Source organism: Grampus griseus (genome assembly GCF_964374135.1).
Source record: "Grampus griseus genome assembly, chromosome: 9".
NCBI lineage: Eukaryota > Metazoa > Chordata > Mammalia > Artiodactyla > Delphinidae > Grampus > Grampus griseus.
In genome coordinates, this window is record NC_139003.1 from 98,923,846 (window position 1) to 98,951,111 (window position 27,266).

The 27,266-nt window shown below is 51.7% G+C and overlaps 1 protein-coding gene across 2 annotated transcripts in view; it reads right to left on the reverse strand.

The window, feature by feature from the left end:
• Nucleotides 1-2,465: 2,465 nt before the first annotated feature.
• Nucleotides 2,466-27,266, reverse strand: part of EGFR (epidermal growth factor receptor) — a 62,347-nt gene continuing 37,546 nt past the window's right edge. The window contains exons 20-27 of one of the 2 annotated variants that reach the window (XM_082661647.1): nucleotides 18,210-18,365; nucleotides 17,300-17,375; nucleotides 14,132-14,278; nucleotides 12,650-12,747; nucleotides 11,018-11,185; nucleotides 10,583-10,630; nucleotides 9,795-9,897; nucleotides 2,466-9,169 (exon numbers count right to left, since the gene is read on the reverse strand). In XM_082661647.1, the coding sequence (XP_082517773.1) occupies nucleotides 8,808-9,169; nucleotides 9,795-9,897; nucleotides 10,583-10,630; nucleotides 11,018-11,185; nucleotides 12,650-12,747; nucleotides 14,132-14,278; nucleotides 17,300-17,375; nucleotides 18,210-18,365 (1,158 nt within the window). In that variant the 3' untranslated portion in view covers nucleotides 2,466-8,807. Of the gene's footprint in view, nucleotides 9,170-9,794; nucleotides 9,901-10,582; nucleotides 10,631-11,017; nucleotides 11,186-12,649; nucleotides 12,748-14,131; nucleotides 14,279-17,299; nucleotides 17,376-18,209; nucleotides 18,366-27,266 lie in introns of both variants that reach the window. The other variant, XM_082661646.1, reaches the window with a different exon arrangement.

The following is a 27,266-nucleotide window of genomic DNA, read 5'->3' on the forward strand; positions in this document are numbered from 1 at the left end:
AGTGGACGTGAGAGCAGAAGAAACCCGTCATAGGTTAAAATGTCTCCCCCATTTCTGTTTGAGTTCCGGAATGGTTAAATTATACAATAAGGAAAGACAGAGGAGAAGCAGAAAAGGCAGAAAAGGCAAGCTCTTTAGAGATAAAGTAAGTGGTAAGGAGAGGCCCTGAGCCGCTCCGGAGTAGAAAAGAGGGCGGGTACCCCTCCAACTTCTACTTCCACCCAGAGGGCGCAGGGCTAGATTGTTAAAGGGCATCACTGGTTCAAGGAAAGAAGGGATTTTGCACTTTGGAAAATTCGATGGGCGTTTAAGGCTCCTGGAAACCTTGGGCTTTCCGCTCCCTGCTGAGTTGTCAGGTTGCCTTTGCTGGGGCCACACCAGCTTCAGCTCCGGGTGTTGGGGACCCTGGCTTGTAGTGCTCTCTAGCTCCCTCCCCCTCACCACCCTCGGATCCCTGGATACATCCTTTCCTGGGGGCGGGGTAGGAGGTAGGCAGAGCGCCCCTGCAGCCTGCCCTCTGTCTTCATGCTCAGGTGCTGGTCCCCTAGGAATTCCTTGCCCAAGCGGCCCGGCTGACAGCACCTTATGGTGCAGACCACCTGGAGAGGTGGGGGGCCACCTGCTGTGCGTGGGGCTGAGCCACAGGTGAGACAGCGTGGTTGACGCACGGCTCCCGTCTGTCCTGCTCTGCGACCTGCACGCGTGATGTGCCTTGACGGGACAGCTCTGTGCTTGGGCTCATCGGGGTTGACTTTCAGGCATGGAGTGAAAGATGTATGTTTGTTTTCTTTAGAACCTAGTATCCAGCTTTTCTAGCTCAGTGTCCAGGGCAGGAGGAAGAGGCTGCAGGCAGAAGCCGTGGCGGACCTCAGCGTGGGCCTGGCCGCCCTTGCACTGTTGTCTCCCAGGGCGCCGTGCCTGCCTGGCGGGCCGGAGGGCGAGGCTCCTTCAAGGTACATATTTACAAACTACAAATGGATGCCCTCAGGCTCTTTATTATGTTTTGTTTACTGTGTTTTTGAGGCCAGGGCAAAAATTAGATGTGATCTTACGGCTTTTCTACCCAAGTTTTTAAATGTCCTCTCCTGGGTGTGAAGGAAGGAACTGGATGGCCTGGAGGACGAGCCAGGATACGACACAACCTGGAGAACCGGCTCAGGAGGACTTGCCCACGCCCTGAACAAGCGGAAAACCCAGGGAAGAACCGTCTCATCGTTTTCAAACCCTCCTATTCTTGGGAAAGCTTTTCTCTCTCCAGAGAGCTGTGATGACTTTGCCTTTGTGATTCCAAAGGCAGAATCCCTTCAAGCTGAAACCCCATGTGCACTGCGCTTCAGCTAGGGTTCCGGGGGTGGGGGCGGGGGAGAGCGGGCTGCTGCTGCGTTTGCCCTGAGGTGGGGATGGAAGCCATGACCTTCCCGTGGGGGTGACATTTCAGGCTCCAGGCAGCCGGGGCCCCAGCACTGTCCCTGTCTGCCTCTCCCTTCTCTCCGTGAGGGTTCAGCCCTGATGGAAGGCTGTGAGCTCTAAGAGGCCCAGGGCACCGAGCACACTAGGGGCTGGGGGCTCGGGAGGCCAGGGAGGCCTGGGGGTCCCACAGCGACCCGGAGAGGTCCCTGGATCCGCTTATGCTTCCGGAACCTGGTTATCCTGCAGTCCTGCTGCCACCTGAGTGACAGATGCCGCTCAGCCTGTGCTGCACGCAGGTGACAAATGATCTCCGGGAAGCACCGCACCAAACAAAGCTGCGCCTCCCCTGGAAGTGACGGGCGCCTACGCGGCCAGCATCAGGGAGGTTGTGACACGGGGAGCCTGGGCGGTGGCCTCGGGAGGGTGGCACAGCTCCGGGTGACTGCGCCCCCTGCCTGGGCGCTCCCTCCCACCACCCGCTGCCCCTTACGGCCAGTTCAGATGACCGACCCCCTCCGGTTCCCTGAGCTGCTCAAGGATTTAACCTCAACACAGCATCTTCCCTCAGCGCTGCTGGTTTCCTCCACGGGCGAGTGAGGAAATGGCGCAGGGTGGGCAGGCAGGTCTTCCCCGTGGTACGGGGGGCGATGGGGAGAGAGTTGGAGCAGCTGGGCCCGACGCCCGAGCACAGGGTTGTGGTTTGTGAACGTCTCTGACTTTCAGTGTTTATTACGGAGCAGAATCGCAACAACAAACTTCTGGTGTCCCGAGGAAACACAACCTTGCTACAGACTCATCTCTTCCACAAGGAGGCCTCTCTCGGAGGAGATCTGGGAAGGGGAGATCTTGGGAGGTGTGCCCTGCACGACACGGCATTGAGACGGCTCCACTCGCTGAAGCGTATCAGGCCCTACGGTGTAGACGGCGGGAGCGGGAAGCCTGGGGAGCAGAGGGCATACGGTAACTCTCCATAATTTCTCCTCGGTTTTGCAGTTGTTGAAACTCAAACTGCTCTAAAAATAAAGTTTATTAATGAACGTTAAAAAGTTGTCAGGAAAGAGCATCTACAGTAGGTCAGATATGATTAATAACTAATATCAACACTGCATTAACAGGAATGCAATATTATTTTTTATAAGGTAAGTATGAGTAACGAACAATGAATAGTATACATCTAATTTTTTAATACTCCATATACAATCAACATGTTTTGATCAACAGTGTAAACCATATAAAAGAAAACCTTGCTTTCCATTTGTACAAATATTGCTTTCATCATAGCAAAACTTTACAATGTTAAAACGTACCATAGATAGAAGCTATAAAAAGTATTGCTTGTTTCAAAACGAAGTTATTGGTGTCTGAGGCTAATCAGTTACATCATCACCTCTAGTATCAGTCATCAGATCCATAGCATGTCTTTGTTTCCAAGAGTGTATATTAGACAGCAAGATTACTCTGTAGCCAAATTAAGTCAAAAGGGTTTCTGTTTTTAAAAAAATAAATAAGTAAACGCACCTAAAAGTGTGTAGTTTTATCTACCAGGTGATAGGGTGGGGATTTTTAGTACTTCTGCTGGCAATTCAGATGGGAATGTGTAATCTCGGAAGGCATATTGTGCTTGTGGAAGAGAAAACAGTACTAATTGCTTCAGATTTTATCCCAGATGTAATATAGAAAAAAAATGTAAGACGTGTTTCTTAAAGCAAGCATCCTCTCATTGGCTCTGGTTTTTACCAACGCCATCCAACTACTCATGCAGTCTCCTTGCCGGCTCCCTCTGTGGCTAACTGCTTCCCTCCTCCCTGGGCAATAAAGGATGCACAGCGGCTCCAGGCAGGGCAGCCAGCTGGTTGCACAAGCAGCAAGGATGCTCACGATCAGTCCACTTTCAGTGGAAGACATGGAAAAAAGGGGTCTGTTCTGTATTTCCTTTTGGCCCTCTCCCCTCTAGTGCTTGGGCACGTGCCCTGGACCCTCCCCATCCAGCCAGGTTCCTGACGCTCGGCAAGTGATGCTGGGTTTTTTAAAAAATTAATTTATTTAATTAATTTATTTTTGGCTGTGTTGGGTCTTCGTTGCTGCACACAGGCTTTCTCTAGTTGTGGCGAGCGGGGGCTACTCTTCGTTGCGGTGCAGAGGTTTCTCATTGCGGTGGCTTCTCTTGTTGCCCAGCAGGGGCTCTAGGCTCACAGGCTCAGTAGTCGTGGCTCGTGGGCTCTAGAGCACAGGCTCAGTAGTTGTGGCGCACGGGCTTAGGTGTTCTGTGGTATGTGGGATCTTCCCAGACCAGGGCTGGTACCCATGCCCCCTGCATTGGCAGGTGGATTCTTAACCACTGCACCACCAGGGAAGTCCGATGCTGGGGTGTTTGTGCTTGGGACTTCTCTCAGTCCTCAGGTGTCTACAACTGCAGAATCTGCCTGCGAGTCCACACACCTGTGGCTAATCCCTAGGCAGGTGGTTCTCAGCCTTGGCTGCACATCAGAATGATTTTAGGAGTTTTACAAAGTATAGATCCTGGGTTTCGCTGGCCTGAGGCACGGCTGGGCCTCAAGATTTCAAGAGCTCCCCCCTCGATTTCACTGTGCAGCCGGCGTTGAGAACCCCATCCCTAGGGTGTGGGAACGGCTTAGTTTGGAAGACCTTTGGTGGCATTCATCAAACATGCTAAACATTGTTAGGGCTCTGCTGGTATTTCTCGTCTGTATTGTAATTGCATATCAATGGTAAATACAAAAATAAAATCCTTTGCATCAAAGTCAGATTGGGATAGAGAAACCAACAAAGTGCTCCGCTGTTGTTTTTCCCACATTTACAGGGTCCCGTTGGCAGATGGGTGGAGCACGGCATGCAGCTGAAGTTGTGTATTAGTCGTAACAGTGATTCTTTCCCACTGAACTGCCCCAGTCAAATGAACCTGCTTCAGACCAAGAAACTAAATGTGCTTTCCACCTTTTTCTCACTTTATAGATATAAAAACGAGTCTCCTCTTCATCAGGACAATGACCTAGCCTAGCTCTGCAATGATGTTGTGCCTTTTTATGAGAGAGAAGAGAATTTCCTCTTGTTTCAGTCAAATCCCTTTAAACAAAAATTTCCGTTTCAAATTTTGATTCTCTTGCAGTCTTTCTAAGGTAAGCTATTTCTTTTAGTAGAAAAGTGAGTTTTCCTATAAATACACCTTACAAAGTTCAGTGCTGAAAAAAGTTACAAAAATAGGCTTACGTTTAAAAATCTTGTTGGAATGTGTCTTTAATAGTAAAAAATCTGTGCTCCTGATGCAGCCGGTGTGATTGGTGACAGAGGTAGGGGTTTCTATTCACTAAGGTTTTACAGCCCCAGCAAAGAAAAAACACAGATCATTATGTTGTAATAATGTGCTCGTCACCAGGAAAGAAATGCAGAGTAGATGTTAAGGGCAAGTTCAACAGCTGTTGCTTTGGGTGAGCAGCTCATTCCCTGCAGCAGGAGATGGATTTTTCTAATACTTCTTAGGAAATGAAACTGTCCAGGGCTTTCTCAAGGCTCAGATTTGGGTATCTGCCACTTTCAGGATCAGTTAGCTGCTGGTGACAAGGAATTAGAGGCTTCTGGAATGGCCACCAGTGGCTGAGTCTCCAGGCACACCAGGGACTGTGGGCTCGTTCTGGCCCTGCCTCAGGAATCTCTTCCACACACACAGTTTCTCTGATTCTGCCCTGACTTGGGGGCACGGTGTAGACGCCTAGGCTTGTACAAGGGAAGGTGACTTTAGAGATGAGGGTTTCAACTCTGGTTGCCCATTACAGTCACATGGGGAGCCCGTAGAATTCCCATTCACTTGGTCCTTTTGAGCTCACAGGGGGTCCTGGTGGGCAGCAAGGGTGAGAACCGTGGCACTGAAAGCGAGCAGCTGCATCCTATACGCTGAGCACGCCACGAGCGGGAGGCCGCCGGCCCAGAGCTGAGTCTCCCCTGCAGAGCCTTTCCTTAGCACCGCTGCTTCCCAAACTCTGGTGCTCATTAGAGTCACCTGGGGGAGCTCTGAAACTCCCTGGGCCCAGGCTGCCCTGAGGCAAATTCAGACCCTTTTTCGTTGGGACCCAGGAGACTCCCAAGGGCAGCCAGCCTGAGAACCACGACCTTTGTGCTTCTGCAATTCATGGTTCACGTCTGTCTGCAGTGGGGGCGGGGGAGGACTAAAGCTCAAAATTAAGAACTTTCAACAAATACCTAAGCCTTAGTGTCAGCTGGAATGCAACCTGCTGTCTCCACCACTGTGCCCCTAGCTGTAGAATCAGTGACAACTCGGACCAGAGCAAACCTAGAGTTTGGAAGATTCGCCTGTCTTCCTGAGGTGACAGAACAATTTTTCGTAGCGTGTGACAACAGGGACTCCTTAAAGATTATGTGAGAAGATGTGTGTCAGGCCCACTGGACAGCTGACCCTGGAATGACTCAGGCTGGGGTGCTGACCCTTCTGAGCAGTGGACCCGCCAGTAACTTTAGCAAGTCGGCGCTCTGCAGCCTCCGGTTCTTTATGTGAGGATTCAGCCAGCTGGGGCTCGCGTAGAACTGCCATGTTCACTAGGGAAAAAATCCACGCCTAAAGAGACCCGCACCCATGTTGTTCAAGGGTCAGCTGTAAATGTTAGCCTCCGACTCCTACTTCCCCCTGACCTGTGTCCAAAGGCCTGGTCTGGAGCTGAGCCGTGGGGAAGGGTTCCAGGGATGGCTGGGGAGGAAACAGAAGACAGGCTCTCTGTGGGACCTCGGGGCCTCGTGTCAACTAGGAGGAACCAAAGGGGTGAGCGTTAAGCCCTGAGGTCTGGCCAGTCAGAGCCACGATGTGGGAATCCTGGAGCCCTGGGAGCCCCCCTCCTGACCCCCCAGGGACCCCCGGACTGGACTCAGGCTCTCTTGGGCTCTGAAGCATCTACAGGCCCCCCTGCACCTCCTTGGACAGACATAGTGAGACCATTCTAGGAAACAATCTTTAAGAGAATTTAGCAACTACATTTTATGCAGGAAAACTGAAATACAAAGAAGAAAAAAGCTGAATAGTTCCCGCTGTTTTATTATGTTATAGTAAAGTATTTCAAATTACAAAAATACTAGGGTTTTAGCGCTACAGTTGGACCAGCACCCTGTGGTCCTCCCTCACCATCTGTTTCCTGACAAGTAAGTGACAGCAGAATGTGAATCGTTGTGTTTCTCAGGGCTGGATAAGTCGTGGGCTAAAGTATTTATGTTCTGAGGTGAATAAATAATGAAAGTGGTTTACTGACAAGGACATAAAATTTCAGATTCTTAAGAGGTGGTGTTTAATCTTTCCTCAAATCATTTCCAAATCCCCCGTGGGGACGGACCCGAAGGGCCCCTGGGGAATGTAACTCCCAGGCCGGAAGGGGCAGTGGGCCTGTAGACCGGCTGCACGAGTGGTTCCTGCGGCAGATGCCTCCGTGGTTGAGGCTCCCTCTGCTGGGAATGCACTTTCCATTTTCCAGTGGCTGACGCCCTGGGGGGGTCTTTTAACCCAACTCCACCACGGCTCCTCCAGGACCCGGTCCCCCTTACTCCCTGCTTTGTGCTGTCACGGTGCTGGGCTGACATGTCACGTCTGGCATGTGTCATATCGTTTTAAGGCTGGCGTTTGTGAGTCAGTTTTCTTCGCTAAATTGTGAATTTCGTGGAATCACGGATTATGTTTTGTTTATCTTCAGTACCTATGCCAGGCTGGTAAGGTGTTCAAGGGTATTTGGAACACGATGTGATGGAATTGAATTGAATATAGTTTATATTTCCACTGAGACAAGATAAAATACTTTGGTAACAAAACGGGGGCCCTGATCCATCTGAGTCAATAAATAACTTAAAAGCTAAAGGAAAATCGTGTATGTGGGATGTGGGATGGGCGGCTGAAAATATTGTCTGAAACACTTCTTCCTGGCTGAAGTGGGTGTTGACTAAGAGTGTTTATAACACTGTCTACCAAGAAGGGTGTTAACAGTCAGGGTGCGGGGACACGGGTGAGAAAATGCTGGTGTCCTAAGCAGCAGGTCCTCCAATTACAGGGAGTTATTTTAAGGGGAAATTGTTTTCTTCTTCTCACATGCCTATAGATGCTATGAAGGCAGTATCATCAAATTAAATTTCATATTTACCGCTTGAATTCCACACGACACAAACTGCTGTCTCTATTCTAAAGCGTGCCAGTGGTGGTGAGGGCGAGACATTTCCGCAGAGCTGCCCCAGAGCCTGGACCCTTCAGCTTACCAAGGGAAGGAGGAGCTTCGGGGCCGCTTGCCAGTGAGGGGCAAAGTACCCTTGGAGGAAAAAAGCCTGGAAGTGAAATAAAAAGAAAACTATCTTCCGTGAGTAGCTTGAACAAATTTTTTTTTTTTTTTGTCGGGGGGAGCTAGAAGTTGTAAGAGCAGCTTCGTTCTTGCAGTCTCCCGATACATGCCTGTCCCCTGACCCCCAAAGGACCTGATGTATTTCCTCTGAGACTCACATCTGGGGGATTGGCCCCTTTTTGCACTGTCATTCCATCTCAATTAAAGGCAACTGGTCTGAATGCTGACGAATGAAATATGAGCCGGTCTTGGTTACCGTCCCCTCCTGCTGACAGGGAAAGCATGCTGAATTTCACCGCAGTGGAATGGAAAAGAAACAAATCTGATACTTGTAATTAGAAAACACGGGTCAACCAATGGAGAGTTAAGTACCATGGAGACATTCATATAAAAGTAAGTCTGAGGAAGAATTCTACCCCCTCTGTTTCTTCCTTGCCCAGGAAGAGTTCCAAGTGGCTTATCCTCTTGCACCTGCCGTGATTTGATATAGTACCAATCGGGCCTGCTTAGGATCCAGAGGACTGGTTCGTTATTCAACTGTCTTGCAGTGGAAGAGTCTCCAAGCGGAGCCAATGGAATCAAGTGTTAGCTGGAAGGCTGACCCTTGCTTCTCGGTCACAGGTGGGCCTGGGTCAACTCAGTGCCACAGGTGCTACGAGCAAGACTGTCCCTCATTGGACAAGCCCATTGAGAGCAAAATCAATGACAAAACCCCAGAGGTCCCCAAGCAATAAAACTCCTTAAACATATTTAGTGTTTTTCAAATATACCTCATTGAAAGGTGAACTTCTGCCCAAATGGACAACATTCTTTCTGGATGCCTTTTGTGGAAGCCTCACAGTCTGAAGACAAAGGAACGTCCCTGCAGCTCCCCTAAGTGCATCCGAGCCGGGGGCACTTGTTGGCTGAAAGATGGGCTGATCACGGCAGATGTGGCCAAACCAGTCCATGGGTCCAAGAGTTAATGTGAGTATGGCTGACGGGACTGAGTAGCTGCCGTGGCTTGGTCCTGGGGAATGAAGGGGCTGGACTTTTTAGGGCTGAGGCCGTCCACCATGGTCAGGCCCCGGTAAGGTCGCTGCCCGCTGGTGCTACCCTTAGGTATTCTGCATTTTCAGCGGCAGAACCCTTAAAGATGCCATTTGACTTGGCTTCCTTGGGAAGGAAGGCCTGCTGGTAGTCAGGGTTGTCCAGGTTAATTTGGTGACCGCCTTTCTGTGCCCAGAGGGCAGGGCCGTCGAGCACACCGTTGGTGCAGGCGGGATGGGTGGTGTTGAGATACTCAGGGCTGTCCACGGCATTGCTGTGGGAATTCTGGTAGTGAGGGTCTCTGCCTGGAGCCGGGTTTAGAGGCTGATTGTGATAGACGGGGTTCTGGACAGAGCCCGCGGGCCTTTTGGGAATAGACTGGTTTACGTATTCTGAAATTGAAAAGAAATCAGACGTAATCAGCAAAGCATCATCCTAAGCAGGATTCCACGGCTCATTCTGAAGCCGTGAATATTCAGTGAGGCAACGGGTGACAGAAGCAGGGAAGCCTGGGGAGACGACTCTCTGGCTAAAATAAATGGCGCTGTTTTCTGTCCTTCTCAAAGCAATGGGCACGTTTATCGTTTGCCAATTTAAAGTCCTCAGAGGACAGCCTCCCTTGAGGGGGGTGTGTGTGTGTGTGTCTGGGGATAAAGCTTAGATTAGGGAAATACATGTTTCACAGGCCAAGAATGGAGCCAGGAGAGAGAACAGAGATCAAATGTGTCACACACACACCCACACATGCTCACACACTGACACATGTATATCTCTGCTGTTTGCTTCAATTTTAGAAAATGTGCAGATTCATTCTATAGACAGCCTGGACATGCCTTGAGCCCCTCAGAGACCCGTGCACACGCCCAGCGGTTTCTGTCGATCGGCCTCTTCCTCCATCCATCGTGTCTGCACGCGTGCCATGGGCCCCACCTCCGGACCAGCTCGAAAGCAGCAGCTGGCCGGGGCACTGGGGACGGGGGCTCAGGGGCATGGCTGCTTCCAGAGTGAGGCACTCACCGGGTGCTGGAAGGAAGGCGTCATCTATGCTGTCCTCGGTCAAGGTGCCAGTGGGGTCTGAGCTGTACCGCTGCAAGAAGCTATCTTCCTGGAGGGGATAGCTCTGCTGGGGAGGAGATGAGGCAAGGTTACTCCAGCCAGTGCCGCTCACTTCGGCGGGGGTATCAGGATCACCTGACAGCCCGTTTACCTGCAGATAATGATTCAGCAGGTCTAGGAGAGGACCCGCACCACCCACAGGCGGCCCACAGACCCCAGGGCAAGTGGCACGGCCCTGGCCGGGGCCGTCCAGCAGGGCTTTCTGCAATGACAGACATGTTCCGTAGTCTGTGCTCGTCCACGCGGTAGCTACTAACCACATGTGTGAGGAACTGAATTTCAAATTGTAACTTAAGCAGCCACATGTGGCTGGTGGCTGCTACACTGGTGAGTGTGGGTCTAATCAAGGCTTCACACACCAAGCAACAGCATCACCCGCAAGGTGGGCTCACATACAGACGGCCAGGCCCCTCCCCGCAGATCCTGAGTCAGCAGGTGCGGGGTGCTGGCCCGACCGTTCGCATCTCTAACAACTGCCAGGTCCATGACCTGCACGACGCGCTGTCCTTCAACTCTATCTTCAATAGCATTTTGATAAGTGATAGCTAATTGCTGGCCTTAGGGTAGGGATCAAACAACACAGGAAGGAAAATCCCAGCTTTCTGAGTTAGGGTGGGCATTTCTTACGTCTAATAGAGCCATGGTACAGAGCTGTTATTTAATTCTGCTTTACAGGAGTTGATACCTACCCCGTTTCGATCACCGCAAGCCACAGTGGGTGTGTTGCTGGTGGAGCTCTGAAAAAGAATCACAGCTGTTTACGGTGCACGTGGACGCTCGCCCATCCCCACTGAGAGCAGGACAGGGGGGGGGGGGCGGGGCTCCGGGAGTGGGCGCGGTTAAAGGGGCTTGATTCCGTCTTGACTCGTTAGCTTTAGAAAAACTAGATTTAGTTCTGACTTAACGCTGTTCCTTAGTGGACCAGAAGAGGGTATGACCCAGTTGTTGCAATGCAGTAAGATAATTAATACACTGAATTGCTTCATTCTGATTTTGCCTTTACCGTCTGGTTAACGTCTACTTCTTTGTCTCTGCGTGAGTTCCACAAGATGGGTATCATTTTTTGCTAAAACTCAACCTGTTCAAACCAGGAGGCAGAGCTTGAACAAGAGTGACTTTGGTACCAGAGAACTGAGGAGGGGCGTCCGGGAGCTGGCGGGGCTGTGGAAGAAGCCCTGCTGGGGGATGAGGTACTCGTCCGCATCCACGACATCTTGCATGTCCTCTTCGTCCATCAGGGCGCGGTAGAAGTTGGAGTCCGTGGGGCTTGGCAAATGCATCCTCTCGTCCCCCTGGCACAGAGATTGTGAGACCATTAGAAAGGTCCAGAGAGCCGCTGTTCCACCCACTGGCTGTCGAGGCAGGTCTGCTGTCAGCAGGTGCTTGTGTGTTTGCCAATTTAGTTCTAATACACTCGTCCCCCCTCCCCCTGCCCGGGTCTGTGAAGTACAGCTCCTCCTTCCATGTCCCCAGACCTGGAACTAAGACACTGAAAATTCCCTGATGTCTCAAAGTCCTCAAAGGAAATGCAGACAGCTCAGGAGGAAAAAGGAAGGGCCAAAGCCGCAGCATTCAGAGTGCTGTGCTGTGTACGATGAGAAGTACACATCTGGTCGTCTTCCCTGCTCCTGGCACAGAGCTCCTAAGCCCCTGGAATTCCCTATGTGTCTCTTACATTAACCAGGAGACTTCTGGAAGCACCTAAAGATGGGGGCTGGTGGCCAGTGGAGACAACCATGGGATCACACGGTCGGAACTTTCAGTCTCGCCCCTAACCTCCAGGGAGCGCCGGGGGACTAGGGGTCGAAGCTACTGCCAATGACCAATGATTTAATCAGGCCTATGTAATGAAGCCTCCATAAAACCCCGAAAGGACAGGGTTCAGAGGTTTGGGGTGGTGAACCGCTGGAGATCTGGGGAGAGTGGTGCACCCAGACAGCACGGAAACTGCGCCCTTCCCCCATGCCTCGCCCCTTGCATCTCTTCTGTCTGGCTGTTCCTGAGTTACACCCTTCTAGAGTAAACCAGTGATCCAGTAAGTAAAAAGATTCTCTGAGTTCTGAGAGCCACTCTAGCAAATTAATGGAACCCAAGGAGGGGGTTGTGGGAACCTTCTGCCAGATGGTCAGATGCCCAGGTGACAACCTGGACTTGGGACGGGCATGTGAACTGGGGGGAGGGGAAGCGGCCCTGGAGGACTGTGGGATCTGACGCTGTCTCCAGGTGGACAGTGTCAGATCGAGCTGAACTGAAGGACACCAGCTGGTGCTGGAGAACTGCTTGCTTGGTGGTGTGGGGTCCCTCCCCTCCAACACACACACCCTGCGATTGCTGAGCAGAACCTCTAGGCGTTTTGCAAAGTGTTTTGCATGTATTATTTCACTGAATCTTTAAAGCAGCTCTGCGAGCTTAGTTTTGTTAACCTAACGTTGTAAGTACAGAGTCAGGGATCTGAAGCCCCAGGTTTGCCCGACACCAAAGCCCTGGTCCTCCAGGAGAGCAACATAAGGCTTTGGCTAAGGGGACCATGATATGAGCTGAGTGTGAGGGGCTCACAGGGGTGGCAGATGGAGCTGAGGGCCCCACGGCGCACTCCACTTAGTCCACAGCTTGGGCTGCGCTTGTTCTAATGCACTGAGGATTAATGGTGTGACGTGCGAGACGGGGAGGCTGTGTCCGCACCGGATGGAGCACAGTGACATTTGATGCATATTAGACGGATTTTCCCAGTGGGTGTGCAGACTGGGATCTGGTACCTGGATGACAAGGTAGCGCTGGGGGTCTCGGGCCATTTTGGAGAATTCAATGATCAACTCACGGAACTTTGGGCGACTATCTGCATCGATCATCCAGCCTGGGGAAGGAAGGAGGAAAGTCAGTGCAATTAGAGCCCTGAAAGAAGTGATAAAGATGGCATCGCTGAGAGAACGCACTTACGGTGAGATTCTTTTAGACAAATAAATGAGGACGAAACCTAATCTGTGACAGGTTTTTCAGTCTCGGCAAACCAGCACTGATTACTGTTTAAAGACCATGATGACATCACATATCGGAGTCAGAATGACAATAACATGCTCTACGTTCCTGCACCTCCCCTTCCAAGGGCCAGCATTCTGGTGTCATCACCTTAAGTGACTGCAGGATATGCACTGCTTTCTGTGAACTGCTCGGACTGGAGGGTGCTCTGAGTCCAAGTCTCTCAGTAAAGCCCTCCCTTGACCTTCACCCTCATCCATATTCACTCAGCAGTCTAGTAAGCTGGAAACCAGTTTCGGTTTAGGGAAAATTAGGGACTTTCTTAAGAAGCTCGGCGTCTGGGAATTCCACACCCTGGTGCTTTCACTGTATTACACACTGAAGCAATCACATGTGCACGTGACGGGGTGCTTCAGTGCCTTCCATGGTGGGGATACTTCTGTCAGCCGTGCCAGTGCATTTGAGTACACGATGATCCAAGTCTAGATTAAACATGCTGGAGGAACAGCTATCGACTGGAAATCCTCCTGATTCCTGAGGGTTATTTATTTTCTCTCAGCAGGACGTCAAGCTATTCTGGGCCAGACTGCTACGTGACCTGACACAAATCATGTAACCTCTCTGGATCCCAGCTTCCGCAACCTAAAGCAAGGATGTTAAAAATGATTAACTCTGTGGTCTAAAGTTCAGAAAGGCTTAATATTTACATTAACTTGATCACATTCCCTGTGCTACCTTCTGTATAAATGCTCATCATACATGTAATGTGACCCGCAGAGCCTACTGAATTCGTGATTCTGATGGCGCGGTAGTGTCACCGTCAAGCTACACATGGATTAAAATGTTTACTTGCTCCCACTGCAGAAGGCCTCACGTAAATCCACTATCTGAAAAGGTTCACGTCAAAGCAGAAATGCCGATTCTGTTAACCTCTTGTGGTTACTCATTGTTAGGCATTTAAAAACAGTCTCTCTGGTAACAGGCTTCAAAAAGTGGGGCAGCTTTTTCACTGAGCAACTCAGAGAGAAGAATATTTTGGTGCAATGGCTTATGGGGGACTTGGATTTTACTTGTTTGCTTGTGAACATGGGCAAACGTCAGCTCACAGCGTTCAGTGCGTCAGGTAAGTGCTTCCAGAAGTGTCTGAGGGGGTGTTTACAGATGTGCCTGCCTATGGACCGTGACAGCATGTGTTCAGGGCGTCGAAGGCCTGGGGCGCTTGGCTCAGGGCAGCCCAGGGCCAGGTGCAGCCGGCCACTCACACTTGACCATGATCATGTAGACGTCGATGGTGCAGATGGGCGGCTGAGGCAGGCGTTCTCCCTTCTCCAGGACGGTTGAGATCTCACTCGCGGGGATCCCGTCGTAAGGCTTGGACCCAAAGGTCATCAACTCCCAAACGGTGACTCCTAAGAGGAAGAAGCGTTGCTGTGTGAGTCAATAATAATCACTGCACCTTGTCTTTAGTCATCATTGTTGACATACTGTTTCTAAGGTTTAAAAACCCATGTCTGTGGCCTTGGGCAATTTGCTTGATGCTAGAAGTCTCAGTTCAGCTCCCTGTAAAGGGGGGTGATGACAGCGTCTGCCTCATAGGACAGTTGCGAGGACCAAACAAGATAACACAACTGCAATGTTCAGACGATCCCAGGCAAACAGTAAGCAGCCCATAAATAGTAAACTTTAGTAATAACAGCAAAGGGAATACCACCACTCTGAAGCATATGGATTACGGTCTGTGGAGTTGGAGTGCCACACCCAGACATCATCGGCCCCAGGTGACTTACCAGCAAGGTTACAAACTGTGCTTTTAAAGAATAAAAAAACTGGAAGAAAAACCCCCTGTGTTCCTTTTGATAAATATAAAAACCCCATACTTTTAATTTCAACATCCATCAATCGTCATGATTAAAAAAGTCAAAGCAGGAGTAATTTTAGAATTGGTGTTTTTTAAGACTGTTCCGAAGTTCTGATGGTCCTTCCATCTCCATGCCTCCCTTGATGGAATTCTCTGCTCCAGAAACACACAAATGCCGTGGGGAGTGTGTCCCCACCTGGACAGCAAGGTGCCACTAGCGATGAGTGCAGTGGGCCTGAGCCTGGGTTCCCAGACCACACAGGGAGGGACCAGACACAGGAACCCGGGGCCTTCCTGGTCTCCAACTAGTCTAACCCCCCCTTTTCTTGAGATTGGCTTCCAAATGCCTATCACCACGGATCTGCGTAGATTTTTCAGAGGTCATTCCAAAACCGAATGACCCGAACTAACACGCAAAGTGCAAGGCTGAAGAATGAAGGAAAGCAGTGGTCCAGGGACAAGAAAATAGATTCTTCTGTCCTGCCCACCACGGAGTCCATATGGACTTGACGAAAGAAAGAAAATCTCATGTCCAGATCTTTAAAGTCGATTGCTCCTCCTCTAACTAGGTTTAGACGTTGCGTTTAAACACACACAATGAATTCCTGCGGGAAGGCAGCTTTTCAGGTTTCAGAACAAATGGTGAAAGAGGGCGGTGTGTGTACCCGGTTGTGGGGTATGAGTGGGGCTGGAAGGTGCTATGAATTCTCTCTCTTTTCAACTCCTAAGCGGAACACATAGGTCCCTAACTGACTAAACTATTTTGCCTCGACTGGAGCCTAGACAGTGGAGTAACAGGATATGTTTTTAGCCTAAAAACTCAGGTTCATGTTGTAACAGGTCTGGTGTACTGCCAGGACAGCAGATTAGAATCACTGACAACATGATTTCCACTGAGACGAAAGACACAGCGCCCCCGTGGTGATGCTGACTTTCTGATGTCGGTTGTAATCATTCACAGGGATTAAGTCACTGAGTCGGAGAGTTTTCATTTACTGGACAAACGTGGCCCAAGTGCGCGCTGCGAGTGGACACACAGGGCCAGGGGAGAGCGCAGCCGGTAGGCTGGGAAAGGCAGACCACTTCTGATCCTAACTGATCACGGTTAGGGGCTCAGGTTTTATCTGGAACATATGTGGAACACCAAAGAAGGATGTTAAGCAGAGAAGCGAACGTCTAATGTAGTTTAAAAATACATTTTCCTGCTGTTTGGAGAATAGATGAGTGGGTGTAAAACAAGCCCAGAGAAGACCCAGGAGGAGCCCCTCCTTGGTGTCACTGGGGGTGGGGGTGGGGTGGCTTGGGCTGTGACAATGACAATGACAGCTCTGGGCAGGACCACAAATGGGAAAGCGGCATTTCTTCCCATCCCTCTGGGGGAGTAGACATTTCGTGAACATGACTGAAAATAAGGCATCAGAATAGCTTTACTTCCTTATCCGGTTCATTGTGAGCAGCTCAGCTCACAGGTATAAATGAAAATCCACTTATTCATTCACAAAGATCTCCGTCTTTGTAAAGCTTACATTATAGCAGAAAAGACAAAGACCCATGCAATTTTTAAAGATGCATTTGGAATATTAGGAAGTTAATAGTGCTATGAAAGAAATGCTAAATGGACAATCTCCTGAATGATTTTGTTTTTGTGATAATGGCTAAATTCCTCTTGGAGATTCCTTTCACTATTGCTCTCCCCAAATACACGTTTCCATGGAGGTGGGTGACCCCTTCACCTCTGTTGCGTTCATAGCTGGGATAGGCTGCTGATGCATACATAGTTCAATGCGGATCAGGTGTTTTGCCACCTTTGGGCTGATTCTGGGTGACAGGGAGGACTGCCTGCAGTAACAGAGGTGGAAGCACCCCAGCACGGCAGCCAGTGGAAATGCCTTCCTGGAAGGCAAGGCCCCTGCGGACTCAGGAAATGCTCTGTACAGAGGACGAGGCGAGAGCGTGAAAGGTGTGTCTGAAGACAGGGAAGCCCGTCAGAGGACGGAGCACAGGGCTGCGTGGGCTTTGAAGGAGGAAGAATCAGACCCCGACGAGACGGCCTTCACGAGAGCTGGAAGCAGTAACTACTTCCCTTTCCTCGCGTTTCCCCACAAACACACCCTCACAGTGCATTTCCTGAAGCCATTCTCTCTGATACACAAAGATGACCCCTCACTATATGAAACCAAAACTGCCGCAAGTTAGTCCATCATAAAACCACATTTCTCTATCGGGAAACTCTTCCCCATGAAACCTGATCTGTCATCTCCCTTTGGTTCACTTCAGATTCAGGGCAAGAGGTCGCCTTTGGTTTGATTTGGGGGTACAGGCGTCTCCTAGGTTCAAGTTCCTTCCCTCCCGTTACCCGCTCTCCTGACAAGCTCACTGTTCTCTCCAGTGACACTTGGTACGGGAGTTAGACTCAGTTTCCTTTTTCACGTTTTCTAGTACAACAGACAGACAGTGGTGATCATGTGATTGTTAAGTCACTGTCCTGGACGGCAGAGCGCACAACGTGCGTGAACAACACAAGCCAGTGCAGCCCCAGCCCTGCTTCATCAGCCTCGGGATTTCGACTCACCGTAGCTCCAGACATCACTCTGGTGGGTATAAATTCGGTGTAAAATGGATTCCAAAGCCATCCACTTGATAGGCACCTTGGGATGATGAGAGAAAAGTAAGAAGACAACAGTTAGCTCCCCGCTGTTGAAAAAAAGGAAATCACACCGGAATAAATTACAAGCGACAAAGGTGAGGACGCCGGGCCACCCCCAGCCCAGCCCAGCCCAGTGCACCTTCCCAGCCGGTAGGGAGAGGTTTAGTCTGGTAGAGAACAGGGCCTCTGTCAGGCCCAGAGCTGAGGCCCTTTGGTCCGTGGCTGTTCTGCTGAGCTGGGTGCACGTGCTGGCGGCTGGGGGCCCTGGCTGTGCCCTGCGTCTGTGGCTGTTTGCAGGGCTAGCTGCTTGGAGCCGTGCGGGCCACCGTGAGAGCGAAGACGGGAGCAGCTGAGCCAGGGCGTTCTGGAGGGCCTATCAGGACCCCCGCACCCCTCGCTGCTGGGACAGCCCCCTGGAGAAGCCCCGGGCCCGCCCGAGAGGAAGAAGCCAATGCGGCCGCGGCCAGCGCCCCACGGGAGCTGCTGGAACAACATGGGGCCCTTTCCGTGCCGCTCTCCCAGCTGTTCTTCTGAGAGGGGCTTTACCCAGGACTGGGAGGTTGACACCTACCCTTGGCTAACGGTCACCTAGCGATGGAGATGGAGCTGAGCTCACGTGTACCGCCTCTGGCCTCTGGGTGTGTCAGGAACCTCTTTACGCACCTTCCCAGCAAGTCCTGCTCCGCGGGCAGCTCTGGCTGCACGGCCAGAAGAGCCTGGCTGGACCCGGGTGCTGGTGGCAGCTGTGAGCTCACCCAGCAGGCCCCGAGGGTGGCCCCACCCGGGTCAGCCTGCTGGCAGGGCAGTGCTCGCCCTTTACAGGCCCGCGCCTTACCTTGCCCCCCTCCGCGTGGTATTCTTTCTCCTCGGCGCCGAGCAGTTTGGCCAGGCCGAAATCCGTGATCTTGACGTGCTGCGGCGTCTTCACCAGCACATTCCTGGCCGCCAGGTCTCGGTGCACCAGGCGCCGGTCTTCCAGGTAGTTCATGCCCTGCAACACGGGGGGGCGCGGTGAGGGGCGGGTGCTCAGCGGGCTCCCCTGGAGGGCGCGGCGGGGATCAGACAGAGGGCGGGCGCCCCAGCGCAGGGTGCAGCGTCACGTACGCGACAGCCTCCGAGCCGGAGCCTGCCTGCGGACGGACTGCCCTCCACGGACACAGTGACTTGCACCTGGTAACATCAGTGACCAGAGTCTACCTGCTCCACGGACGAAAAGGGGAAGAGATGAAGACATAACTAGCTGCTGACTTACTACCTTATCTCCATCCAGTTACTCAAGTTTCAAACTCAGCTGAACAAATAGAAGAAGCCAGTGACGCAGCAGGAGCCCCGCCGTCGGGCCGTGACCTGGTTACACGCTGCTTCCTGCTGGGGACGGCCGACCCCACCTGCCCGGCCTCGCCTTCCCTGTGCCAGCGCGTCTGGGGCGCCACCTCCCCAGGACCCAGGGCTCTCATCACGCTTTCCTGGAGCGTCGTACGTGATTCACTACCAGTGAAGGTTTCGGTCCTGTTTTATTTTCTCTTTTTGAAATTGAAATCACATGGATGTTGAATTTGCTTTTATGGATACAAGGTGCCACTCCCTACCCCCTCCCTGGCTGCCTCCACAACTGCTGTAATCAGAATCAAGGCTGGAAGAGAAAGACAGAATACTTGAGAAGTACCCAGCACAGTGCCCGAGACATAGTGAATCCTCGGAGGTACCGTCAGCCCTTGGTACCCATGAGACTGGTTCCGGGACCCCCTCTCCCTGCCACCCCCCTAACCAAAATCCGTAGATATTCAAGTCCCTTCTAAAAAATGGAGCAAGTGTTTGTTACCTACACACATCCTCTTGCATACTTTAAGTCACCACTAGATTACTTATAACACCTCATACAATGTACATACTTGTAAACATAATGTAAATGCTATGTAAACAGTTGTTTGCATCCAGCCAATTCAACTTTTGTTTTTTGGAACTTTCTGTAATTTTCTTCCCACATATTTTTGATCCACGGTTGGCTGACTCTGCAGATGCAGGACCCCGGCTACGAAGGGCTAACTGTGTGACCCCTCACCTCTAGCCCTTGTCCACAGCCTCCTTGGTGTCTCTGTCACCTGCCCTTTCTCCCCTGACAGGCGGGCTCACTTCCTGCCCCTATTCATGGCTTGAAGCCTGCCCAGCTGAGCCAAGCTTCCCTTGGACCCTCGCAAGCTCTAACCCGTTGACATGAGCTTGGCAGCCCTCGCCCCTGTGCAGGGCCAGACGGGCAGGCAGGAGAAGCCAAGCCGGAGGGTCAAGTTCTGCACACGGCCCGTGTGGCTGGAACCACGTCCTCTCCTACTTGCTCACAAAGGCGCCTCTCCTCTCCCCAGCCAGGGAGGTGGACCACATTTCCAGCTTCCTTTACAGCCGACACTCATGAACTCTCCTCCAGTGAAGGGCAGACACCACAGAAATGCTTACCGAAGGGCACAAAATGGAAATGAATGGGCAAAACCAACTCTGCATTACTCTCGAGCCTTTTGCATGTAGCTCTCTTCATTTTAGTGCAAATGCAGGGAATACCTCTGTAGATAAGGATAGATCCCAAATTTTCTGGCAAATTCATTGCTTCCTTTTGCATAAGATATTAGGTAAAAATTACTAATTAACTTGTCACATCAAAGTGAAGTTTACAAATTTTCCTTCTAGAGTTAAACTAGCCATCACAGGAAAACAGGATCTTATAAAGACACTACCCAGGAGTTAGTCTTTGAGGGCTATTTTCGAAGCCTTTAATGTTTTTCTTTTCTTGGGGGAAAAGAAAAAGATTCCCATGTGTCCACTGTATTATCTAGAAAGCTCCTGAATGTTTAAGATGCTGTTTGATTTAAATGGTTCCTTTCTAAGATGTCTCAGGTGTCGGGAAATAAGGTTAATGGGCTCATGTCTATTCAAGAGGAGGTGGGCAGGTGCTTCCCTGGAATAGCACTTCCAGGTTAGGAATCATTCCTTCGGGATGGAGCGTGGAGAGGGAGACAGAAGCAGGGCTTCCTAGCAGAGGAGGACTTCCTACTCCCTGGCACCTCCCCCGCTTCACGGGGCTTCACGGGGCACAAAAAGGAAAATTTGTTCACTAAGCCCACAGGAGGACTTCAGAGGGCATTTCCAGCTACATTTAACTATCATCGTGAACTTTCTTTCTGCCTCTTTACGTGCCTAACAGAGGATCTGGTGCACTGGATACATTTTTTACAAAAGCTCGCTGAAGATGACGGAAGGAAGGGATGAATGAATGATAATAGCGGCCGACAGTTCTGAGCCAGGCACTTCAAACACACCTGCGAAGATGCCGCTCCTGGTGCTGGGAGGTCCGGGACCCACACAACAGCCTCGACAGCTGCCCCAGGGCCCCAGAGCTCTGAGGCCACCACTGGGACCGTGCCCTTAATTTCCTGCTGGGGCCTCCAAGTGAGACTTGTCTGCAGACCCAGAGATTGCTTCCGACGGATGCCACACCCCAGCATCTTGGCCCTGTGCCGCCAAGCTGAGCGTGCCCAAGGGCAGGTGGATGGGAATCTAACAAAGGAACTAGCTCCACCCCCGCCCCTCCCTCCCCACCCACCCCCACCCGCCTCAGATTTTTAAAGGAGCAGAGCAACTGCAATGCACTGCAACGTTTTCTCGTAACACCAGCCTTCAGAGAAGGCTTGGGAAAGGGCAGGAAAGAGCAGTACGTGTCTGGAGCACACAGCTAGAGGGATTTAAATCAGACATAATTTTGGGACAAGATTAGACTCATTTGAACTCAGATAAAACTCTATTCCTTGGTCTCTGTCCCACATAATATGGCGGTTTGAAAGGCCATCTCAGTTGTAACTCTAGGCCCAGCAGAGTTATAGTTTAACCAGCACCAAAGATAAGAGCCCTGACATCGCTCGTAAACTCTCAGAATCCAAACAGAACCACAGGAAGCAATATCATCAGCGTCAGCCTCATGGGGCCTCTCGGAAACGCCTTCTCTCTGAGATCCTCACTTTAACTGAATGGAACGTATTTATTTTGCTAGTTAACAGGACAGCTAGGATGGATGCGGCAATCCTGAGGTTAAAAGGGGATCTGAAGAGCCACCCTGGGACCTGAACGCACAGGAGACACAGGACGCTTCACGAGGGTTTTAAAGACTTTCCTCGCACAACACCCGGGGAAGGAGAGAGGCCTGGGCTGGGTGTGACACATACGGACCGTATTCCCAGGCCCCGCAGCATCCTGCAACTCTTAGGAGGCGCCCAGAGCAAGAGGCAGGAATGCGCTGCATTTCTAGTGTATTTTTTCACCACCATGTGGGGAAGTGGTGGGTAGTGGGGGCGGACACTGACTTGGTGACTACGGAGGTGGCAGGATAGGAAGCGGAGGGGTAGGCAGAAGGTTCTAGCAGAGTAAAGCAAAGCACGGCGTCCACACCCCCGAACCCCTGCCCTCAGAAGAGGCAGGGGAGTGTCCGAATTTCCTATTCCAGGCCCCAACCTCCTGCTGTGTAGGGACAGGAGGCCTGCTAGGCTCACCAGCCTGTGGGCTCCACTCTGACCCGTGACATCAAGTGCTGGGGAAAAGCACAGACTTGGGAGCAAGGAGCCCTGGGGTGGAATCTTGATTTTGCTACTTCCTAGCTTGAGACCTGGGCAAGTTACTTCAACACCCCTTGCCTCACTCTCCCCCAATGTAAAACGGGCTACTCAGAGGATTAAGTGAGTTCATCAACATGGAGCACTTAGGACGGGGCCCAGAGAGTCCTCCCTCAGTGCTGATTGCCATCATTTCCTCCTAAATGCCAAATCCATCCTCTCTTCTCCACCCCTGTGCCATGACCTGGAATTAGGCTGCTGCCACGTCCTGCTACACTTCCCAACGAAGTCTGATCACGAATAACTTCCCGCGCGGCGCCCTTTGCTTTCGTGATGAAGCTGCGCTTGTGGGTTCCTGCGGGGTCTCCCCTCCCCTCCGGCAGCCCTCAGTGTCTCTTGGCCACCTCTCACTGCTGCCTCAGATGGTCCCCAGGACAGGGACGGGCTCTCACTCGTGTGCACAGCACCAGAGCCACGTCCAGGCTCCCGAGGGTGCAGGGCGGCTGCCTCACCACTGCCGTCCCCGCACCTGGCGCTTGGCTGGCCGACTGAGCCCACCTGGCCGTGCCCATGTGACGCCCAGAGCAGCCTCTGGGAGTCTGGTCCCTCGGCTCTCCTGCTCTGACCCACTCATTTCCTGCTGCACTGTTACCTCTGTATGGATCTGTTCTCCTCATCTGTTTGCAAGTTTGGGGAGATAGGAAATTCTGTCTTCTTTACATAAGTATTTCACATGATACCTGACACTGACAGATATATGCTCAAGAAATCACCAAGTGAAATGACCAGAAGTTGATGAATGTGCTTTAACAGTACGACAACTTTTGGCTTTATAGTGACATACTGTAAAGTGATCGTTTAGGTTAAGTTCAACTGTAATCTTGTGGAACGATGTGAGAATAAATAAAAAAATAATTCAAATAAGTAGACTATCTGGTAACCGGATCTGCTGTGTGGCTGTGTCCCTGTCTGCGGTCTTGCTGCCCAGGGTTTCACGCAGGTACCTGCTCTGCCGCTGAATCAGCTCTTAGGAAGCGTCTTCCTCTCTAGCCGGGTGGATGGAGGCTGGAGGCCGGAGGCTGAATCATCACCCTCAGGCTGCACAGTTAGTCAGCAGGGTGGGGGCTGCCTGGAACCTCACCTTTCACCTCCAGGAGTCCTGATGTGGAGCACAGGAAAGCCAGGCGATGGGGGAGCAGACGTGGGCGTGAAGGCCAGAGCCACCTGGGCCCAGACAGGAGGCCGTGCACAGGCCGGTCAGCGTCTCCCCCTGCCCCCGAAGGCTGCGCGAGGCTGACAGACAACAGCCCCTCTTCCAGCATGACTTTCATTCTCTCCCACCCCTGCTCATCTCTCACGACCAGGCTCTAATTTGTCGATGTGGGTGTCATGACCTAGACCCAGACACGAGTGGCCAGCATGCTCTGCTACGTCATCGGCAGGACCACCTTCCTCTCCTCACCCGGATGGGTCTTCCCTTCGCTGCTCTCGTGCCCTGAAAGCGCCTATAAATGTCTGAGCAGTGAAAACGCTGGGGCTTTTTCAGATGAGTTTAGACCAAACTAAGTATCCCATCTGCTTAAAAAATGGATCCTTCGAATGGAATGTTTTCTGAAGTTCATCCTTATTAAGTCTCATCTTATAGAATGAACTAGGTGTAGTTCAGTGCTTGTGAAGTTGTGGTCGGTTTCCTTCTGACAGCATCCACCCACCCCTCGACCCCAGCCCCCAGCTACCTTCAAACCTCACCAGGGCCTGGTCAAGTATCTGAAACGTATATCGTCTCTCTAAAAACTCACTTCTGTGAGATCTTAATCCAAGTTAGGTGAAAGAAAGCTCTGTGGTCCCAAAGGTTTGTGAAAATGTGAAATTAATCACAGCCTAGAGAGCTGATTTATGCAGGAGTTGGCAGTCACGTGCTCTGCGGTGCTCTAAGAGGAATGAGCCTGGCGCGGCAGCGGTGTTCTCTAAACTGAATTGATGACAGACAGCATCTTCTGCATGCTAACATTTTACTACATTATTATCCCATCTAATTATTTTGGGATTCACTAGCTGGCTTATGCAGCCAGGAAGAATGCATACACTTTCCGAAGCACCTAAGTCACTCCCCGTGAGTGAGAGCCCCCTGTACCTTCCCGAGCCAGGAGCTTAGGAAGCGGTGATGAGGGAGCAGGTGACGTCTCGACGGCCTCCTGAGACTTGAGTCTAGAATCCACTCTCACCCTGTGTGGAAGGGCACCTCTGCTTTCCCAACCCCAGCAAGATTCCCCACTAGGCCACCTCTGTTTTTTTTTTCTTTTTTTCTCTTGCCCGTGATATAATTTTATTTGTCCTCTTAGCAGTTTAGCCAGGACAATAAACCTGCGTAATGGTACCCAGGTCTCCATCAATCCTGGAAAACTTCCCAAGAGAGCCTGTGCCTTTGTGAATCAGGGAGGACATTTGTAAGTCAATAAATCCCACCTCGAAAACGCCACCAAGATTAGTTTCTGGTCAGCCACTAAGTGTTTCTGGGTAGTTTCACTTCTAACTTTTACAGAGAAAACTGTTCAATCCTTAGGTAAACAGTCACTAACCCAAGAGCAAATTTCTCTCTTTACAGCTGAAGAAACCATTACTTTCCTTTCCCTGCAAGGACAGACACTGCAGCGCCACAGCTATTCAAGTACAGTGCCTTAGGTTTCTCTTGTGAAATAGGGAGCAGCTCCGTCGCAGACAAATCTAACAGCTGCAACGTGAACCGACTTCGGATGAAAGTGAACCTAAACAGAGTTCAACAGGCAGAGCAGTGGATTGAAATAACAAGGTGAAATTCTGAGTAATATTATATAGAGCACTGTCTTGGAAAACTTGCAGGCCCTGGAAAGTCCACTCAGGAACTTTGGAAACTCATGGCTGACCAGGGCCCGGGCACAGCTGAACTCGCCCTGTGGCGGGCACTGCCGTGGCCAGGTGTTTGTTTCTTCCTCGTGCTGGCAGAGGACTGATTTTTGGGGTCAAATAAACTTCCATCTATGCAGACACTTGTGAGCAGGCAGATCTGAATGTAGGGTTGCCAAGGAGAGAAGGGGAAAAGCTCATGAGCGAGAGAGGACCGGAAATAGGAGACGCTGCTCTAGGGAGAGAAAGTCGATATAGAACCAGAATGAGACAATGTTTCAGCTTAGATTTTCATCATGAATCTAACTTAAATTAGTCAAAATATGGCGAGAAAACCAGAGAGGTGAGCATGGGGTGCATACTGGGGCCCGAGTGGGCACCTCACAGAGGCTACCCAGCACCGTTCTCGCTGCCGGGAGGACAGACGGCAGAGGCCCTTCTGCGGCCACAGAGAGACAACTCGTCGAAGAAAAGCCAGAATTGAGTTGTGAATCTCCCAGAGTCACAAGCCCGGTTCCGTAGCGGGCAGAACTTGCCAAGGCTATGCGTCGCATCACGTAAGAAGTCACTTTTGTGGAGCTGCCAACTGACACAAGATAATCAGAATATGCTAAATACCCAGGCAGCCTCTGGTGAGCTGGGCCTCTTCACCCAGGCAGGCGTGCAGAGCTCTGGACGCCAAGGCCTGGCTCTGACGGAGCTCACCTCCCCGTTTCAAGTTAAACAAGTAAATAAACCAGGTCTTCGCAGGTAGCAAGATGTGTTTTTAAAACATAAAGCAAGTTAAGCAAGGTAACAGAGGCTGCCTGGGGTGGAGGGGGATCAGCTTTGGTGATTCTCCTGCCTTAGCTCATCAGGGAAGAGACTAAGGAAGAATTTCTGGGGACAGGAGTCAGGACACGAGTAAACCTCCAGGAAAAATGCCATATTCAGCGAAAACTACTTGGGGCTAACGACCTCCTCCCCGACCCCAGCCTCTGTTCTGGGCTGAACAGCGTCCTCCCAGATCTCACGCCTACCCAGCACCCCAGAATGTAACCTTCTTTAGACATAGGGTTTTGCAGATCTAATCGGTTAAAGACCTTGAGATGAAGTCCTCCTGGATTTAGGAATGACTGGTGTCTGCTAAGAGAGAGGGTGATCTGGACTCAGGCCTAAGGCAGGAGGCCACGTGAAGACCGGGCAGAGACGGGAGGGACCTGGAGCCACCAGAGCTGGGGAGGGAGGAAGGATTCTCCCCTAGAGCCTTGGGAGGGGCACGGCCCTTCTGACACCTTGTTTGGAACTTCTGACCTCCAGAACTATGAGTAAGCTTCTGTTGTGGTAAGCCACTAGGTTTGTCGTGCTTTTTGGTGGCAGCCCTAGGAAACTCACACGGTCAGACAGAGAAATAACCAGGCTTTTCATGAGACCACAGCACGCGAGGCGCACAGGCTCTACCAGGACCACTGCCTAGCAGCGGCCACGTGACTCCTCTGCTCTGTGACCGGGGTTACGGCCGAGAGCACCACGCGATGGGCAGGCGTCCGAGAGGCACGCCCACACCGCCGCGTGCCAGAGCCTCCGGGGCTGTGGCTGAGACAGCGACCCCGACGGGCACTGGAAGAAGAGGGTTGAGGCTGCCTCCCACCGCCAGCCTCACCCTGCACCGCTGACCCCAGAGGAGCCCGTCCTGTAGCGAGCGTCTCAGGCAGCTGCAGGCTGAGCAGAGCCCAGAACACGTTGTCGTGTCTTTAGTCACCTTCTACGCCTGCTGGGGGTTGAGCGAGCGAGTTCAGAGCATCCTCAGGAGTGAATCTGCAGGACCGAGGGTGCTGCCGCCCTGGGTGAGGCGAGCAACCAGGACCTGGATGGGGCCTGGGGGACGAGGGGCGCCCTGTCCTCCCTGGTTCCTGCAGGCTCCCAACACCCGCCCCGGGGCTGAGGGCGGGGCCTGCCCACAGATTCCATTCATTCAGCGGAGTGAACGGTATACCCACTGTCAGGAGAAACAGAATTTAGCAAGTTGGGTTGCAGACAACTGATGCACTACTGGCCTGAAGAGAGGGAGATCTGAAATGGAAGAACAGTCCTTGTGAGGCCGTATGAGCAGCTAACACCTGGCTCATTGCTGTGCTCCTGGTCTCAGCCCCACCTGGCCACTGTCTGCCCCCTCAGCCCCTCCCTTGCTCCAGATCTAGCCTGTCGACAGGGGGACGCGTACGGAGCCCCATGAAGCAGCAGAAACGTCTGTTCACCTCCTGCCACCGCACGTCAGAGCCAGCACCTGTCTGTCCACCTGGCCACTGTCACCTGACAGCCTTGGCCTGGTTTGCTGGCCTTGTGATCAAGTCCTGCCTGGGTGAAAGCCACACCTCCTCCTCTGCTCCAAATTCAACAAAAAGAATGCCAGGGAAACAAGAACACTAACGTCAACC